Here is a 20,152-nt window from a genome sequence, read left to right as displayed (position 1 = left end):
GCCTGGAATCGAACCCGGGTCTGTAGTGACGCCTCTAGCACTGAGATGCCGATCCACTCGGGAGCTCCTAATCTATACTATAGTGTGTGCACATTTGTCTCTCAATGTGTAGCTCAAATAAAATGTCACAATATATCAACCAATATGTTTATCTTATTGAAATATAAAACAGTCATTAAGTTATTCCTGAATGAAAATGTCAGACAGGAGAGCATCCCCAGGGTTCCGCCCACTACCTTTACCGGAAGTTTGGCTTTTGTTGTCACACTGGAAGAAAATGGCTGCTGCTGTGAGTTTTTTTTTCAATGAAGGCACTGAAATAATATCTTGTTTCTAGCATTGGAGTTACGATCTATAATAATGCAAGTCCATCCTAACGTTTAAGATTGAAGCTTCTTCATGCGTTTGTGTCTCAGCCGTTGTATTGCTAGCTAACTTTGGCAGCTTCCCAAGAAGCAAGCTAGCGATGCTAACGTTAGCCGGCTAGCCAGCCAGCGAGCTTGTTGCTGTGAACATAAAGCTATCATCAAGTTAACTGGGTTTCATTGAAAACAACGCTGTTCCGTCAAAGTGTATGGATAGAAACTGGGTGACATTTCACAGCCATATATATTGTTCATCATTTGTTGATTACTTGCGAAATCGCCATACCAACATAATGACATATTACTTAGCTGTCAGCTAAATTAGCTAGCTAGCACTTACCAACCCGCTCAAACGGTCGGTGCCTGTCGTTTTGCTGCTGTTGACTGTGTGTAGACTAGGTTTGACCCGGGCCGTGTGTGTGTGTGTGTGTGTGTGTGTGTACACACACAGGGTTTGAATGGTCGCTATATGGAGGTGACGGTGTGGGGCTAAGGACAGCTAAGTCTCCTGCTGACCATCACTCACCCAAATACCGGTTGGCAGACCACAATGGTAAGCATCCCTTCCACCAACCCTCTATCCACCTATCCCTTAATATATATATCCATCTATCTATCCCTCCATCGATGAATGTATCTGTCTATCCATCCCTCCATCTATCCATTAATCTCTGATCTGTCTCTGCGCGGATTGATACACTTGAGGCTGTATCGCATCCGGCTGTGATTGGGAGTCCTATAGGGCGGCGCACTATTGGCCCGGTGTCGTCCGGGTTTGGCCCGGTGTAGGCCGTACATTGTAAATAAGAATTTGTTTTTAACTGCCTAGTTAAATAAAGGTTCAATCTTTTTTTTTAACGAGTAGTACATGTATACTGTCTTTATCTGTGTTGACGCTTCTGTTTCCATTGTGAAGTGTGTGTGTGTGTGACCATGGGCTAATTACAGTAGTAGGAAAGACCCTTTTATAAAGCTGTTTTGATCAGTAGTGTAAATCATTTCTCCATCTCTCAGTAAAGCCTAGTGACCAACAATAACAGATGTTCTATTTGCAGCAACACGTTTTGGAATATGCATTGGATCGGGCTGAGGTAAGATTATTTATTCTACATGAACAAGGTGATTTCAAGTGTGTGTGTGTGTGTGTCTATAGGTGTTCATGCGTATACATCTGACTTTGATGTATTTCATCTTCTTCAGTACATTGTTGAAAGTGCTCGTCAAAGGCCAGCGAAGAGGAGAGCCTCATCCGGAGGGAAGAAGAGTTTATACCAGAAACTATACGAGCTCTACATCGAAGAGTGTGACAAAGAACCAGAGCTCAAGGTAACCAATAGAAATCAGAGTAGGTTGTATAGAAAGCATTTGACAGACCTAATCATTGGACCCATTGACCTGTAGCTTGTGTTCATTAGGGCACACTGTAGCAAAAATGTTTTGTAACAGAAAACGAAAGCCAGGGTTCTTATTGGACAAGTTCACATCAGAAGCTACGTAGGAATGTGAATTTGAATCATTATTGATAAACCCATACCATTTATTGTTATTGTTTATTGATTTCCTGTTATGTGTAGAAGCTGCGTAGGAATGTGAACCTGCTGGAGAAGCTAATGTGTCAAGAGTCGGTGTCGTGTCTGGTCGTCAACCTCTACCCCGGCAACCAGGGATACTCCCTCATGCTCCGCGGCAAGAATGGATCTGGTGAGAGCTCTATCGGTCAATCACTCTATCAATTTATCAAACATTCACAATTAAGTTATTTGTCATGCAACATGTAGAAAAGATACTCGGCTTAAAAACCCCAAGAGGTCCAAGGTCAACTCTGTCCTGCGTAAATCACTGCTATGTAGCTAGTATTGTAAACTCAGCCAAAAAATAAACTTCCTCACTGTCAACTGTGTTTATTTTCAGCAAACTTAACATGTGTAAATATTTGTATGAACATAACATGATTCAGCAACTGAGACATAAACTGAACTAGTTCCACAGACATGTGACTAACAGAAATGGAATAATGTGTCCCTGAACAAAGGGGGGATCAAAATCAAAAGTAACAGTCAGTATCTGGTGTGGCCACCAGCTGCATTAAGTACTGCAGTGCATCTCCTCCTCATGGACTGCACCAGGTTTGATAGTTCTTGCTGTGAGATGTTACCCCACTCTTCCACCAAGGCACCTGCAAGTTCCTGGACACATCTGGGGGGAATGGCCCTAGCACTCACCCTCTGATCCAACAGGTCCCAGATGTGCTCAATGGGATTGAGATCAGGGTTCTTCGCTGGCCATGGCAGAACACTGACATTCCTGTCTTGCAGGAAATCACACACAGAATGAGCAGTATGGCTGGTGACATTGTCATGCTGGAGGGTCATGTCAGGATGAGCCTGCAGGAAGTGTACCACATGAGGGAGGAGGATGTCTTCCCTGTAACGCACAACGTTGAGATTGCCTGCAATGACAACAAGCTCAGTCCGATGATGTTGTGACACACCGCCCAGACCATGACGGACCCACCAACTCCAAATCAATCCCGCTCCAGAGTACAGGCCTCGGTGTAACGCTCATTTCTTCTACGATAAACACGAATCCGACCATCACCCCTGGTGAGACAAAACCACGACTCGTCAGTAAAGAGCACTTTTTGCCAGTCCTGTCTGGTCCAGTAACGGTGGGTTTGTGCCCATAGGCGATGTTGTTGCCAGTGATGTCTAGTGAGGACCTGCCTTACAACAGGCCTACAAGCCCTCAGTCCAGCCTCTCTCAGCTTATTGCGGACAGTCTGAGCACTGATGGAGGGATTGTGTGTTCCTGGTGTAACTCGGGCTGTTGTTGTTGCCATCCTGTATCTGTCCCGCAGGTGTGATATTCGGATGTACCGATCCTGTGCAGGTGTTGTACCGATCCTGTGCCACTGCGAGGACGATCAGCTGTCCATCCTGTTTCCCTGTAGCGCTGTCTTAGGTGTCTCACAGTACGGACATTGCAATTTATTGCCCTGGCCACATCTGCAGTCCTCATGCCTTCTTGCAGCATGCCTAAGGCACGTTCACGCAGATGAGCAGGGACCCTGGGCTGTAGTAGTTACAGGGTGTTTCTACAGAGCTGTAGTAGTTACGGGGTATTTCTACAGAGCTGTAGTAGTTACAGGGTATTTCTACAGAGCTGTAGTAGTTACAGGGTGTTTCTACAGAGCTGTAGTAGTTACAGGGTGTTTCTACAGAGCTGTAGTAGTTACAGGGTGTTTCTACAGAGCTGTAGTAGTTACAGGGTATTTCTACAGAGCTGTAGTAGTTACAGGGTATTTCTACAGAGCTGTAGTAGTTACAGGGTATTTCTACAGAGCTGTAGTAGTTACAGGGTATTTCTACAGAGCTGTAGTAGTTACGGGGTATTTCTACAGAGCTGTAGTAGTTACAGGGTGTTTCTACAGAGCTGTAGTAGTTACAGGGTGTTTCTACAGAGCTGTAGTAGTTACAGGGTGTTTCTACAGAGCTGTAGTAGTAACAGTGTCGCTTTGTTTGATAGACTATTCAACTGCCTAATGATGACAATCTCTCTCTCTCTCCCATCTCTCTTTCTCCCATTTCTCTCTCTCCCATCTCTCTCCCCCATCTCTCCCGTCTCTCTCTCCCCATCTTTCTCCCTTTCTCTCACCCCTCTCTCTTTCCTCTCCCCCCCTCTTCCCCCCCTCTCTGTAGACTCTGAGACTATCCGTCTGCCGTATGAGGAAGGCCAGCTTTTGGAGTACCTGGATGCTGAGGAGCTTCCTCCTATCCTGGTGGATCTCTTAGAGAAGTCCCAGGTGTGTGTGTTCCCTCTAACTCTCTGACTCCTTGTTCCCTCTCTGACTCCTTGTTCCCTCTTTGACTCCTTGTCCTCCCTGTCTCCTTGTTCCTTCTTTGTCTCCTTGTCCCCTCTCTGACTCCTTGTCTCCCCTCTCTGACTCCTTGTCTCCCCCTCTCTGACTCCTTGTCTCCCCCTCTCTGACTCCTTGTCTCCCCTCTCTGACTCCTTGTCTCCCCTCTCTGACTCCTTGTCTCCCCTCTCTGACTCCTTGTCTCCCCTCTCTGACTCCTTGTCCAGGTGAACATCTTCCACTGTGGCTGTGTGGTAACGGAGGTCAGAGACTACAGACAGTCTGGCAACACTAAGATGCCCTCCTTCCAGAGCAGACACGTCCTGCTACGGCCTACCATGCAGGTAGGAACTAGCACTGCCTTCTACAACCATAGAAATAGAAGAGGTAGAACAGACACCATGCAGGTAGGAACTAGCACTGCCTTCTACAACCATAGAAATAGAAGAGGTAGAACAGACACCATGCAGGTAGGAACTAGCACTGATTTCTACAACCATAGAAATAGAAGAGGTAGAACAGACACCATGCAGGTAGGAACTAGCACTGATTTCTACAACCATAGAAATAGAAGAGGTAGAACAGACACCATGCAGGTAGGAACTAGCACTGATTTCTACAACCATAGAAATAGAAGAGGTAGAACAGACACCATGCAGGTAGGAACTAGCACTGATTTCTACAACCATAGAAATAGAAGAGGTAGAACAGACACCATGCAGGTAGGAACTAGCACTGATTTCTACAACCATAGAAATAGAAGAGGTAGAACAGACACCATGCAGGTAGGAACTAGCACTGATTTCTACAACCATAGAAATAGAAGAGGTAGAACAGACACCATGCAGGTAGGAACTAGCACTGATTTCTACAACCATAGAAATAGAAGAGGTAGAACAGACACCATGCAGGTAGGTACAAGCACTGATTTCTACAACCATAGAAATAGAAGAGGTAGAACAGACAGTTGGTTTCTACGTTAGAGAGGACACAAGTGGTGGTGGTGGTGGTGATGATGAAATGTAATCAGAATGATCGATCCTTACACCTTGGAACGTTGATGCTATATTCTGACCTTTGACCTCCCCAGACACTGATCTGTGATGTCCATGCCATGACCAGTGACCACCACAAATGGACTCAGGTGAGTTACCAAGGTCATACAAACCTGAACACACAAACAAGATGGTATTGGAATACTGTTATCTTTCCTCTCCTCCTTTCATCTTCCCTTCTTACATTCTCCTCCCTTATTACCTCCTGCCTCTCCCCTCTTCATCTATCTCCTTCTCTCTCTCTCCCCCTTCTCCTCTGTTCTCTCCTCCTCCAGGATGATAAGTTCCAGTTAGAGAGCCAGTTACTGCTGGCCACAGCTGATCCTCTGTGTCTGGATCCGTCGATCTCTGTCACCTGTACAGCCAATCACCTGCTCTATAACAAGCAGAAGATGAACACTCACTCTATGAAACGGTACACACAGAGAGACACACAGAGACCTGCAAACACACAGAGAGAGACCTGCAAACACACACAGAGAGAGACCTGCAAACACAAAGAGAGACACACAGAGAGACACACAGAGAGACACACAGAGAGACAGACAGAGAGAGACCTGCAAACACAGACAGAGGGAGACCTGCAAACACAGACAGAGAGAGACCTGCAAACACACACACAGAGAGAGACCTGCAGACACACACACAGAGAGACCTGCAAACACACAGACAGAGAGAGACCTGCAAACACAGACAGAGAGAGACCTGCAAACACAGACAGAGAGAGACCTGCAAACACACAGAGAGAGACCTGCAGACACACACACACAGAGACCTGCAAACACAGAGAGAGAGAGAGAGACCTGCAAACACACACAGAGAGAGAGACCTGCAAACACACACAGAGAGAGAGACCTGCAAACACACACACAGAGAGACCTGCAAACACACACAGAAAGAGAGACCTGCAAACACACACAGAGAGAGACCTGCAAACACACAGAGAGAGACCTGCAAACACACAGAGAGAGACCTGCAAACACACAGAGAGAGACCTGCAAACACACAGAGAGAGATCTACAAACACACACACAGAGAGAGACCTACAAACACACAGAGAGAGACCTGCAAACACACAGAGAGAGACCTGCAAACACACACAGAGAGACCTGCAAACACACAGAGAGAGACGTACACACACACACACACAGTCGCCTGCACACAGTATTGTGCTTCCCTGATCTCCAGCTAGTCTATGAGACACAAAGACCTGTTTCTCCTCTCTCCGTAGTTGTTTTAAGCGTCACTCTCGGGCGGCGTTGAACCGTCAACAGGAGCTGTCCTACCTGCCCATGCCCCCCCAGCTGCGTCTCTATGACTACCTGCAGAGGAGGAAGGAGAGGAAGCCTGCCCCCTCGATAGACCTGAAGATCTCCAAGGCCGGAAACGTGAGATCACATTACACTCTGTACACTGCCACCTATAGATAGACCACCTCTAGATAGACCATCTCTAGATAGACCACCTCTAGATAGACCACCTCTAGGTAGACCACCTCTAGGTAGACCATCTCTAGATAGACCAAACTACCACCTCTAGATAGACCACCTCTGGATAGACCACCTCTAGATAGACCACACTACCACCTCTAGATAGACCACCTCTAGATAGACCACCTCTAGATAGACCACCTCTAGATAGACCACACTACCACCTCTAGATAGACCACCTCTAGATAGACCACCTCTGGAAAGACCACCTCTGGATAGACCACCTCTAGATAGACCACCTCTAGATAGACCACCTCTGGAAAGACCACCTCTGGAAAGACCACCTCTAGATAGACCACCTCTAGATAGACCACCTCTGGATAGACCATCTCTAGATAGACCACCTCTGGAAAGACCACCTCTAGATAGACCACCTCTGGATAGACCATCTCTAGATAGACCACCTCTGGAAAGACCACCTCTAGATAGACCACACTACCACCTCTAGATAGACCACCTCTGGATAGACCACCTCTGGATAGACCACCTCTAGATAGACCACCTCTAGATAGACCACCTCTAGGTAGACCACACTACCACCTCTGGATAGACCACCTATAGGTAGACCACCTCTAGATAGACCACCTCTAGATAGACCACACTACCACCTCTAGATAGACCACCTCTAGATAGACCACCTCTAGATAGACCACCTCTAGGTAGACCACCTCTAGGTAGACCACCTCTAGATAGACCACACTACCACCTCTAGATAGACCACCTCTAGATAGACCATCTCTAGATAGACCACACTGCCACCTCTAGATAGACCACCTCTAGGTAGACCACCTCTAGATAGACCACCTCTAGATAGACCACACTGCCACCTCTAGATAGACCACCTCTAGATAGACCACCTCTAGATAGACCACACTACCACCTCTGGATAGACCACCTCTAGATAGACCACACTACCACCTCTGGATAGACCACCTCTGGATAGACCACCTCTAGATAGACCACCTCTAGATAGACCACCTCTACCACCTCTAGATAGACCACCTCTAGATAGACCACATCTATATAGACCACCTCTGGATAGACCACCTCTAGATAGACCACCTCTAGATAGACCACCTCTAGATAGACCACCTCTAGATAGACCACATCTAGATAGACCACCTCTAGATAGACGTCCTCTAGATAGACCACCTCTAGATAGACGTCCTCTAGATAGACGTCCTCTAGATAGACGTCCTCTAGATAGACCACACTAACAGACATTTGTTCAGACTGATCTCTCTCTGCTGTTCTCTCCTCTTGTCTTTCTCCCTCCATCATTTACAGTGTGTGGACATGTGGAAGCAGAGCAACTGCCAGCTGACTGTCCCCAAGGAGATTGATGTAAGTCACATACTCTCTCTCTCTCTCTCTCTCTCTCTCTCTCTCTCTCTCTCTCTGTCTCTCTCTCTCTCTCTCTGTCTCTCTGTCTCTCTGTCTCTCTGTCTCTCTGTCTCTCTCTGTCTCTCTCTGTCTCTCTCTGTCTCTCTGTCTCTCTCTCTGTGTCTCTCTCTGTGTCTCTCTCTCTGTGTCTCTCTCTCTCTCTGTGTCTCTCTCTCTCTCGGTCTCTCTCTCTCGGTCTCTCAATTCAATTCAATTCGCTTTATTGGCATGACGTAACAATGTACATATTGCCAAAGCTTACTTTGGATATTTACAATATAAAAATAAATAAAAATGAGAATCAAAAATTGTCAACGGGACAACAGTAACAACAATAACCAAGGGTCAATATAACCATACATTCAACAATAACAATAATCATACAGTTGAGGACATGTGCAGGTTTATTGGTCTGTCAGACACTGTCCCTCAACTTATGGCAGGCAGCAATGTAGTGCGCTGCCAACCCACAGCTCTCTGCGTCCTCCCCCAACAGGATGGGTAGCCTATCCTCATCAGAGAGGTCTTTAAAACCTTGAATAAGGGTTTCAAATTTGGGGAAATGACACTCTCTAATTGTTTTATATTTTTGACATTTTGTCAGGAAATGCAGCTCCGTCTCAGGTTCTGCTGTTGTGCAGTGGTTGCACAACTCTCTCTCTGTGTCTCTCTCTCTCTCGGTCTCTCTCTCTCGGTCTCTCTCTCTCTGTGTCTCTCTCTGTCTCTCTCTATCCCTCTCTCTCACTCTCTCTCTCTCTCTCTCTCTCTCTCTATCCCTCTCTCTCACTCTCTCTCTCTCTCTCTCTCTGTGTCTCTCTCTGTCTGTCTCTCTCTCTCTCTCTCTCTCTCTCTCTCTCTCTCTCTCTCTGTCTTTGTCTCTCTCTCTCCTCTCTCTCTCTCTCTCTCTCTGTCTTTGTCTCTGCTCTTCTCTCTCTGTCTCTCTCCTCTCTTCTCTCTTGGTCTCTCTCTCTGTATCTCTCTTCCTCTCTCTTCTGTCTTTGTCTCTCTCTCTCTCTCTCTCTCTCTCTGTCTCTTCTCTGCTATCTCTCTCTATACTGTCTCTGTCTCTCTCTCTCTCTCTCTGTCATCTCTCTCTCTTCTGTGTCTCTCTCTCTCTGCTCTCTGCTCTCTTCTCTCTCGTGCTCTCTCTCTCTGTCTCTCTCTCTCTGTCTCTCTCTCTCTGTTCTTCTCTCTCTGTCTCTCTCTCTCTGTCTCTCTCTCTCTCTGTGTCTCTCTCTCTGTGTCTCTCTCTCTCTCTCTCTCTCTCTCTGTCTCTCTCTCTGTGTCTCTCTCTGTCTCTCTATCTCTCTATCCCTCTCTCTCACTCTCTCTCTCTCTCTTTGTCTCTCTCTCTCTCTCTGTCTCACTCTGTCTCTCTCTCTCTTTGTCTCTCTCTCTCTCTCTGTCTCTCTCTGTCTCTCTCTCTCTTTGTCTCTCTCTCTGTATCTCTCTCTCTGTATCTCTCTCTCTCTGTATCTCTCTCTCTCTGTATCTCTCTCTCTCTGTCTCTCTCTCTGTCTATCTGTCTCTCTCTCTCTCTCTCTCTCTCTCACTCTCCCCTACCTGTCAAGTCAGTGACTGGTACTCTAAGATATGGACCAGGGTCGGGGTCAATACCAATTGAACTCAGTCAATTCAGGAAGTGATTTGAATTTAAAATTCCCAAATGGAAAAACTTTTGACATAAAATACCTTCTTCTTTTTTCAGTTCATTCAGAAGACATTTGAAAATAGATTCCCCTTTTCAATTATTGAATTGGAATTTTAGTTTACTTCTTAGTTCCAACCCTTATATGGACAATTTAGTCTTCGTACTCAGACTGTCTCTGTGTTCCCAGGTGGAGAAATATGCAGTTGTGGAGAAGTCTGTGAAACTGGAGGAATCTCAACCCACTGTCTGGCCTGCAGAGGTAACACTTCCTGGTGTCACACTATTTATCTTCCCCCTGTTACAGATCCACTAAGTAATTCAACACTGGCATCATCTCAAAGATCAAATACAATTTTAGCACAGAAGATCTGTTTCCTGTCAGCTTTGTTTAAAAATGGTACCAGAGGACCAGGGTTTCTCCTCACTTCCTGGTGTCACACCCACGTAACAGGAAGTGATAGATGATTATATGTTTGAGTGTGAGGTTGGGGGCAAGACCCAGAGGACCAAAGTGTCTCTTTTAACTTCCTTGTGTCACACCTGTTCTCTTCCCCCGTAACAGGAAGTGATAGATGACTATACGTTTGAGTGTGAGGTTGGGGGTAAGACCCAGAGGACCAAAGTGTCCATCTTCCAGTCGGTGGGAGACCCTCTGGTCTACGGAAAGATCTACTGCGCCAAACAACCCAAGGCTGAGGAGGACAGCAGCGATCTTCAGCTTATACACCCAGCGTAAGGACAGTAAGGGGGGGTTGCAACGCGGCAGAGGACAATTTAATGTAACATTCTAGAAACAGAATATTTTGACTTAGATTTTTTTTTTCTTGTCTTTTTCCCACCAGTTTCCTAATAGGCTCAAAGATAGATGCCGATCGGTAAGTGGACTAACAGTGACTGTGTGCTTGTCCTTTCTGAACACATGTTCTGTGTTGTCAGCTGTTTGATTTGATTAGGATCCCGATTAGCTGACGCCATTGGAAAAAACTAGTCTTACTGGGGTCGAAAAAGACATTACAGACAAAATACTTTACAGTTTACGTTGAAAGACAGTGGTAGACATTACAAACATTTTAACAATTTGACATTTACAGACAGTTAAAATACCTAAAAAAGTAACACATTTAACTTTCAGTAAGCACTTATTCAATAAGTTATTGGATCGGTATCTGTCCAGTCATATGGTTGACTATGTTGTAGGCTGTTGACTGTTGTAGGCTGTTGACTGTGTTGTAGGCTGTTGACTGTGTTGTAGGCTGTTGACTGTGTTGTTGACTGGTTGTAGGCTGTTGACTGTGTTGACTGTGTTGTAGGCTGTTGACTGTGTTGTAGGCTGTTGACTGTGTTGTAGGCTGTTGACTGTGTTGTAGGCTGTTGACTGTGTTGTAGGCGGTTGACTGTTGTTGTTGACCGTGTTGATGACACGATAATTTTTATCCCAATGTTGTGAACTCAAGCTTTGAATAATTCCCAGGGGTTGTAAATCCCTGGTTAATGAATAATTATACAAAGTCCCAGTCTGCAATAGGTCAAAAATGTATTCAGAGAACGTTCTGAAAATCATACTATGCACATAGTCTTTTAAACCTCACATTTGGTCATACCGTGCCCCTTATAAACGCCCATCTTCTCTAACACTGTCTATGCTATTTACAAGAATTTTCCAACAAATACGTTGCTTCAATATGTTTCATAATCTACTGCAAGCCTAATGGTTTCTCCCCTCCCTGGGCCGGGAGACCTTCTTCCTGTTATCAGTGTCACAGGTTGTCTGTCGACAGTTTCTCTTCTCCTTAAATGTCTCACTTACATCGCTAAATAGTAAAGTCTTAACTTGTCCTATGCGCACACATTAGAGAATTACAATCTTATAATTCTAATTTATCATACATTTCAGGGTGGTGGAATACTTTAGTCATTATAAATCATATCAATTCCTATATCAGTTGACTGTGTTGGCGGTTGACTGTGTTGTAGGCTGTTGACTGTGTTGACTGGTTGTAGGTTGTTGACTGTGTTGACTGTGTTGACTGGTTGTAGGTGGTTGACTGTTGTAGGCGGTTGACTGTGTTGACTGGTTGTAGGCTGTTGACTGTGTTGTTGACTGTGTTGACTGTGTTGACTGGTTGTAGGTGGTTGACTGTGTTGTAGGCGGTTGACAGTGTTGACTGTGTTGTAGGCTGTTGACTGTGTTGTAGGCTGTTGACTGTGTTGTAGGCTGTTGACTGTGTTGACTGTGTTGACTGTGTTGTTGACTGTGTTGTAGGCTGTTGACTGTGTTGTAGGCTGTTGACTGTGTTGTAGGCTGTTGACTGTGTTGACTGTGTTGACTGGTTGTAGGTGGTTGACTGTGTTGTAGGCGGTTGACAGTGTTGACTGTGTTGTAGGTGGTTGACTAGTTGTAGGCTGTTGACTGTGTTATTGACTGTGTTGTTGACTGTGTTGTAGGCTGTTGACTGTGTTGTTGACTGTGTTGTAGGCTGTTGACTGTGTTGACTGTGTTGTAGGCTGTTGACTGTGTTGACTGTGTTGACTGTGTTGTAGGTGGTTGACTGTGTTGTTGACTGTTGACTGTGTTGTTGACTGTGTTGTTGACTGTGTTGTTGACTGTGTTGTGGGTGGTTGACTGTGTTTTATGTTGTTGACAACAAATGTTGCTTTTCCGAGGTTCCTGTCCCAGTATAAGGGGTGTGTATGAGTTAGACGTGATGTTTGTGTTAATACCGTGTGTGTGTGTGTGTGTGTGTGTGTGTGTGTGTGTGTGTGTGTGTGTGTGTGTGTGTGTGTGTGTTTTAGGTTCCTGTCTCAGTATAAGGGTGTGTATGAGTCAGACGTGAAGTGCCAGGTGAAGATGTCTCATAACTCAGGATTCGTGGGACAGAACCGTCTCTCACCCAGCAGAGAGACAGAGGTACACACAACACACCACTACAGAACCAACTCACCCAGCAGAGAGACAGAGGTACCACAACACACACACTTGTCGTGACTATCATTAATGTGATGACTGCTATTTATGTAACAATTAACTCATTAGGAATTTGGGGCACCACGGGAAAAGTTTGTTTCCCGAATTAACTATATAGACATCATATCAGTCATCAATTAATCATTTCCTCACATCAGTCTCATTCTGAACGTCGTTGACTTCGTAAATCTGCACAAACCCGAGTCTTACTAATTATTCTGTACCACACAAATGTATTTGATTATTTATTTACTAACAAGCTAAACGATAACACAAGATACACACACGTATAGGTTATTGGTTATAAATGTAATATGATAAAAAGTCCCTAGTGGACTAATACAACCGTAGCATTGATTGTTAAGAGGTTCCTTTGTCTTCTTCAACCTTGTGTTGCGTTTCGGGGTCGTGATTAATCGTAGACCTCAGCTGTAGCTTGTGGCCCTTCTAGTCTGATATGTTCATTCTTAACTCAAATGCTTTAAACCCTCGGGTAGAAGGGGGTCGTTTTACGTCTTGCTGACACGCTCTCTGGGTTCCCTTGGGCGTAGCTAGTTACGATTTACTATGATCTCGTTTAGAAAACTAAAATCACAATCTTATCGTCACAAAAAATATATATATTTTTATCCTGGATATTTTCCACACAACGTAAAGTATGTAAACATGATATACACCGTATGAACTCTTCAAGTTACAATGTTTTCGTTATGTCTTCATGCAACTTTTAATGACATTTCAAAACAGACATTCATTTCCCACGTTCCATCTCTCATCATTACCAACATTCGGAGGATGAAATATATTTTCCCGGTGTCCATTGTTCGATGTTGTAGTTTTGGGCAGTAAACTCATCATAAGGCACACAGACTTTCCGATCACTCAAACTAGGCCCCCGAAAGGAATCGTCTGCTGCCTCTCTCTCTCTCTCTCCGCCGCGGGAGAGAGAGCATCTGCTGAATGACTTAAATGTAAATGAAATGTAAATGTAAATCTCTGTAGAGCTGATCCCCCTCTAACCTGATCCTTTGGATCCTCACAGGAGAGTCATGAGACACTATAGAACCGGCTCTCACCCAGCAGAGAGACGGAACTGGTTGATGTTGTTGATTCACCTAATGCCCGTTGTGTGTCCCCAGGCGGATGGTCTATCAGCCCTGGTTCAGTCGTCAGGTGTGTTGGGGAAGGGGGTGAAGCACCGGCCTCCCCCTATCAAACTACCCTCCGCGTCGGGCAGCAGCTCCACGGGTAACCCCCTCTCTAACCAGCCTGGAGGTCTGGGGCTGCATCTCATTCCACAAAGTTGTTGTTCACTCCCCGATCTCACATCTGATTGGTGCTAACTCCTATTCTCCCCCCTCTCTCTCCCCCTTCCTCTCTCTCCCCCTCTCTCACCCTGCTTCCTCTCTCTCCCCCTTCCTCTCCCCCTCTCTCACCCTGCTTCCTCTCTCTCTCCCTCCCCTCCTCCACCCCTCCTCCTCTCTCCATATCTCTCTCTCCAGGTAACCTGTATAGTTCAGCCCAGGCTACCAGTGGTCTCCTTAAGTGTCCTACGCCCCCTCCAGGAACAGGCCCTGGCTCAGTCAAGCCCCAGTCACTGAGTAGGAAGCACTCTGTGGAGCTGGGGCAGGGGTTACAGCTGGGGGGGCAGTTAGGACAGGTGGGGTTGTTGTCCCCGGCAGCCCTATCTCCCATGGGGTCAACACAGAGTGAGTACCTGACCTGTCTGTCTGTCTGTCTGTCAATCAGTCTATCAGTCAGTCTGTCAAACAGTCTATCATGCCTTGGTATTTGAGCCCTTGCCAGAGGCTATATGTACCCAGGAAGGTCTGACAGGTGTCAGATTGGAAAACAAACCCACATTATATCTCTATATGCAGATGATATTTAACTATTCATGTAACTATTCCCATTCCTATTGGTTTAGCTCTTTTTATCAAATCAAACTGTATTTGCCACATGCGCCGAATACAACAAGTGTAGACTTTACCGTGAAATGCTGACTAACAAGCCATAAACCAACAGTGCAGTTCAAGAAGAGGTAAGAAAATATTTACTAAAGCAACTAAAGTAAAAAGTAACACAATAAAATAACAATAATGTGGCTATATACATGGGTACCAAGTCAATGTTTACTGGGGTAATTTGTACATGTAGGTAGGTGTAAATTGACTATGCATAGATAATAAACAGCGAGTCGCAGAAGTGTACAAAACAAATGGGGGGGTGTCAATGTAAATAGTTTGGTGGCCATTTGATTAACAGTAGTCTTATGGCTTGGGGGGTAGAAGCTGTTAAGAAGCCTTTTGGTCCTAGACTTGGCGCTCCGGTACCGCTTGCTGTGCGGTAGCAGAGAGAACAGTCTATGACTTGGGTGATTGGAGTCTCTGACAATTTTTTGGGCTTCCCTCTGACACCGCCTGGTATAGAGGTCCTGGATGGCAGGAAGCTTGGCCCCAGTGATGTACTGGGCTGTACGCACTACCCTCTGTAACGCCTTACGGACCGAGCAGTTACCATACCAGGCGGTGATGCAACCACTCAGGATGCTCTCGGTGGTGCAGCTGTATAACCTTTTGAGGATCTGGGGACCCATGCCTAATCAAAATTAATTTTGAGTTACAAAATGTATTTGTGGAAGTCAGAAGCTATGCCCAGTAGGGCGCTTGAGTGACAACAACATTTCAAATGACTTCACGTTCAATTGGACAAATGTATTTTTCTTTTCGTGTATCTTGGTGTAAAAACATTTTATGAACTTCAACCTGTCCAACAGCAGCTTTGTACCTGTACTGAGAGCAGTTAAGGAAGACCTAGACAGATGGATGGACCTGCCATTACCACTGTTGGGTAGAATTCATCTGATCAAAATGAATGTTTTCCCCAGACTGTATCCTGGTCGCATTTATATGTACTGTTGAAGTCGGAAGTTTACATAAAACTCGTTTTTCAACCACTCCACAAATGTCTTCTAAACAAACTATAGTTTTGGCAAGTCGGTTAGGACAGCAACTTTGTGCATGACACAAGTAATTTTCCCACCAATTGTTTACAGGCAGATTATTTCACTTATAATTCACTGTATCACAATTCCAGTGGGTCAGAAGTTTACATACACTAAGTTGACTGTGCCTTTAAACAGCTTGGAAAATTCCAGAACATGATGTCATGGCTTTAGAAGCTTCTGATAGGCTAATTGACATCATTTGAGTCAATAGGTGTACCTGTGGATGTATTTCAAGGCCTACCTTCAAACTCAGTGCCTCTTTGCTTGACATGATGGGAAAATCAAAAGAAATCAACCAAGACCTCAGAAAAAAAATTGTAGACCTCCACAAGTCTGGTTCATAATTTGGAGCAATTTCCAAACGCCTGAAGGTAACATGTTCCACTGTACTAACAATAGTACCATAGTATAAACACCATGGGACCACGCAGCCGTCATACCGCTCAGGAAGGAGACGCGTTCTGTCTCCTAGAGATGAACTTGCTTTGGTGCGAAAAGTGCAAATCAATCCCAGAACAACAGGAAAGGACCTTGTGAAGATGCTGGAGGAAACCGGTACAAAAGTATCTATATCCACAGTAAAAATATATATAAATATAACGAAAAATAATTTTAATGACCTCAATAAATACCTGTCAGACTTTTTATATGGCACAGAAAAAGACCACGGTTGTAAGTTAGTAAACTGCTGCTACTATATAATGTAGGAGACCTGGCACTACCTAATTCATTATTAATACTATTTTATAACTGGGCGTGTCATGCTCGCAGAATTACACAGTGGCTCGGAGATGAATGTTGCTCTAATTGGCTCGGAGCTGAATGATGCTCTAATTGGCTCGGAGATGAATGTTGCTCTAATTGGCTCGGAGATGAATGTTGCTCTAATTGGCTCGGAGATGAATGTTGCTCTAATTGGCTCGGAGATGAATGTTGCTCTAATTGGCTCGGAGATGAATGTTGCTCTAATTGGCTCGGAGATGAACGTTGCTTTAATTGGCTCGGAGATGAACATTGCTCTAATTGGCTCGGAGATGAACATTGCTCTAATTGGCTCGGAGATGAACGTTGCTCTAATTGGCTCGGAGATGAATGTTGCTCTAATTGGCTCGGAGATGAACGTTGCTCTAATTGGCTCGGAGATGAACGTTGCTTTAATTGGCTCGGAGCTGAATGTTGCTCTAATTGGCTCGGAGCTGAACGTTGCTCTAATTGGCTCGGAGATGAACGTTGCTCTAATTGGCTCGGAGCTGAACTTGCTCTAATTGGCTCGGAGCTGAACTTGCTCTAATTGGCTAGGAGCTGAACTTGCTCTAATTGGCTCGGAGCTGAACGTTGCTCTAATTGGCTCGGAGCTGAACGTTGCTCTAATTGGCTCGGAGCTGAACGTTGCTCTAATTGGCTCGGAGCTGAACGTTGCTCTAATTGGCTCGGAGCTGAACGTTGCTCTAATTGGCTCGGAGCTGAACGTTGCTCTAATTGGCTCGGAGCTGAACGTTGCTCTAATTGGCTCGGAGCTGAACGTTACTCTAATTGGCTCGGTAATGACTCCTCCACATCTCCATACTCATTAGTCAGTGTTATGATTGGAGACAGAAACTTCTTAACAGCACCTTTATGATCTGGAGATATATTTGTAAACAGCTTGGTAGAAAAGATAACTTTTCTTCTCCGACTAATAACAAGATCTTTCCTCCTGGTGTCTCTGAACGCATTTTACCACTTCTGGTACCAGACAGGTATCGGGTTAATATCAGAGATGTTTGATGGTGACTCCTTGCTATCGTTTCAGCAACTCCAACAAAACTGTGCTGTACCACACAGACAATTCTCCCCCCACATAACCCAATACGAACCCCAATGGACAATCTCCTGTTGAAAGCTGAAAGACTTAAACAATTTATCTCTTAATTTTATGCTGTTATACATTCAAATGTTGAAAGTAACTCAATTGCTCTGATTAGGGTATTAGGGTATTCCCACCTTATCCCATTATATGGAATAAGCTGGGAAGAGGCCCAGAAATTCAAAATTGGACAAAGGCTGTGCTCGAGGCAAGACAACTGTTCACCTGCAATATATGATTATGCAAAGGCTTCACAGGACTCCCATTATATGGAATAACAGGCTTCACAGGACTCCCATTATATGGAATAACAGGCTTCACAGGACTCCCATTATATGGAATAACAGGCTTCACAGGACTCCCATTATATGGAATAACAGGCTTCACAGGACTCCCATTATATGGAATAACAGGCTTCACAGGACTCCCATTATATGGAATAACAGGCTTCACAGGACTCCCATTATATGGAAAAACAGGCTTCACAGGACTCCCATTATATGGAATAACAGGCTTCACAGGACTCCCATTATATGGAATAACAGGCTTCATAGGACTCCCATTATATGGAATAACAGGCTTCACAGGACTCCCATTATATGGAATAACAGGCTTCACAGGACTCCCATTATATGGAATAACAGGCTTCACAGGACTCCCATTATATGGAATAACAGGCTTCACAGGACTCCCATTATATGGAATAACAGGCTTCACAGGACTCCCATTATATGTTATAAAATGAAAGCAGAATTCTCTGATACCTGTTGGAAGAAGAATAAAGGTTCTCATGGCCATCTGTTTATGCCCATTAATTAAAGAATGGACTCGTGGCTATTTGTACTGAGTGTCCCATATTGTCGTTGGGAACAGGCCCTTACACTTACCTTACACAGCTCAATCTTCTTAAAAAATAACTCTGTGCCCTGCAAATGCCTTCTCTCTGACCCCCTCTTCTCACCCCCTCTCTTCTCTCTGACCCCCTCTTCTCTCCCCCTCTTCACCCTGACCCCCCCTCTTCTCACCCCCTCTCTTCTCCCTGACCCCCTCTTCCCTCCTCCTCTTCTTCCTGACTCTCTCTTTTCTCCCTCTCTTGTCTCTGACCTCCTCTCTCAGGATCGGGGACCCCCAAACCCTCCACCCCCACCAGCACCCCTTGTTCCACCCCTCACCCCCCTGACTCCCTCCTCTCCCTCTGTCCCCTCCCGTCCTCTGTCAACCCCACCCCTCTGGAGCCCCAGGCCCTCCTGTCTCCGTTCCCCCAGCAGCAGCTGTCCGTCATGACCATCCCTCTACCCACCATGGGAACCTCCATCCCAACGGGAACCACCTCCTCTCAGGTTATGGCTAACCCTGCTGGACTCAACTTCATCAATGTGGTGGGATCTGTCTGGTAAGGACTGACATAGTCTAGTGGTTCTTAAACCTCTCCTCGGGGATCCCCAGCTCTTCCATGTATTTCATCTATTCCGGAGTAAACGAAACCTGATTCCATTCGTCAGCTAATTATCAAGCGTCTGACTAGGTGAAACAGGTAAACTAGTTCACGGCTACAACAACATTGTGAAACGTCTGGGGGGGGATCCCTGGGAAAAGGTTTGAAAACCACTGCACCAATCTACTTCCTCTATCCGTTTCGGTAAGGCTTCTGTTTCTCTGTAGGCACGAGGATTTGTCTGGTAAAGCTTCTGACTGGAGAGACTAGACTAAAGCATTGTCTCTCACTATGACTGTCACTTGCAGTCTGTACTCCGTCGGTCTCCTCTCTCTTCCTGCTCGTTGCTCATATACAGTGAGGGGAAAAAAGTATTTGATCCCCTGCTGATTTTGTACGCTTGCCCACTGACAAAGAAAGGATAAGTCTATAATTTTAATGGTAGGTTTATTTGAACAGTGAGAGACAGAATAACAACAAAAAAATCCAGAAAAACGCATGTCAAAAATGTTATAAATTGATTTGCATTTTAATGAGGGAAATAAGTATTTGACCCCCCTCTCAATCAGAAAGATTTCTGGCTCCCAGGTGTCTTTTATACAGGTAACGAGCTGAGATTAGGAGCACACTCTTAAAGGGAGTGCTCCTAATCTCAGTTTGTTACCTGTATAAAAGACTCCTGTCCACAGAAGCAATCAATCAGATTCCAAACTCTCCACCATGGCCAAGACCAAAGAGCTCTCCAAGGATGTCAGGGACAAGATTGTAGACCTACAAAAGGCTGGAATGGGCTACAAGACCATCGCCAAGCAGCTTGGTGAGAATGTGACAACAGTTGGTGCGATTATTCGCAAATGGAAGAAACACAAAATAACTGTCAATCTCCCTCGGCCTGGGGCTCCATGCAAGATCTCACCTCGTGGAGTTGCAATGATCATGAGAACGGTGAGGAATCAGCCCAGAACTACATGGGAGGATCTTGTCAATGATCTCAAGGCAGCTGGGACCATAGTCACCAAGAAAACAATTGGTAACACACTACGCCGTGAAGGACTGAAATCCTGCAGCGCCCGCAAGGTCCCCCTGCTCAAGAATACAT

General features: G+C 45.3%; 1 protein-coding gene across 5 annotated transcripts in view; it reads left to right on the top strand.

The window, feature by feature from the left end:
• The first annotated feature begins 240 nt into the window (after nt 1-240).
• Nucleotides 241-20,152, top strand: part of supt20 (SPT20 homolog, SAGA complex component) — a 43,305-nt gene continuing 23,393 nt past the window's right edge. For all 5 annotated transcript variants that reach the window (XM_029770322.1, XM_029770325.1, XM_029770323.1 and 2 more), the window contains exons 1-18: nt 241-289; nt 817-918; nt 1,421-1,456; nt 1,566-1,691; nt 1,940-2,066; nt 4,064-4,167; nt 4,449-4,565; nt 5,312-5,365; nt 5,552-5,691; nt 6,508-6,664; nt 8,054-8,110; nt 9,988-10,059; nt 10,363-10,532; nt 10,643-10,675; nt 12,594-12,708; nt 13,905-14,013; nt 14,268-14,474; nt 18,735-19,011. In XM_029770322.1, coding sequence (XP_029626182.1) covers nt 916-918; nt 1,421-1,456; nt 1,566-1,691; nt 1,940-2,066; nt 4,064-4,167; nt 4,449-4,565; nt 5,312-5,365; nt 5,552-5,691; nt 6,508-6,664; nt 8,054-8,110; nt 9,988-10,059; nt 10,363-10,532; nt 10,643-10,675; nt 12,594-12,708; nt 13,905-14,013; nt 14,268-14,474; nt 18,735-19,011 — 1,904 coding nt within the window. In that variant the 5' untranslated portion in view covers nt 241-289; nt 817-915. The remainder of the gene's footprint in view (nt 290-816; nt 919-1,420; nt 1,457-1,565; nt 1,692-1,939; nt 2,067-4,063; nt 4,168-4,448; nt 4,566-5,311; nt 5,366-5,551; nt 5,692-6,507; nt 6,665-8,053; nt 8,111-9,987; nt 10,060-10,362; nt 10,533-10,642; nt 10,676-12,593; nt 12,709-13,904; nt 14,014-14,267; nt 14,475-18,734; nt 19,012-20,152) is intronic.

This window comes from Salmo trutta, chromosome 12 (assembly GCF_901001165.1).
Source record: "Salmo trutta chromosome 12, fSalTru1.1, whole genome shotgun sequence".
NCBI lineage: Eukaryota > Metazoa > Chordata > Actinopteri > Salmoniformes > Salmonidae > Salmo > Salmo trutta.
The sequence above is the reverse complement of the archived record's forward strand: the minus strand, read 5'-3'. Positions and strand labels throughout refer to the sequence as shown.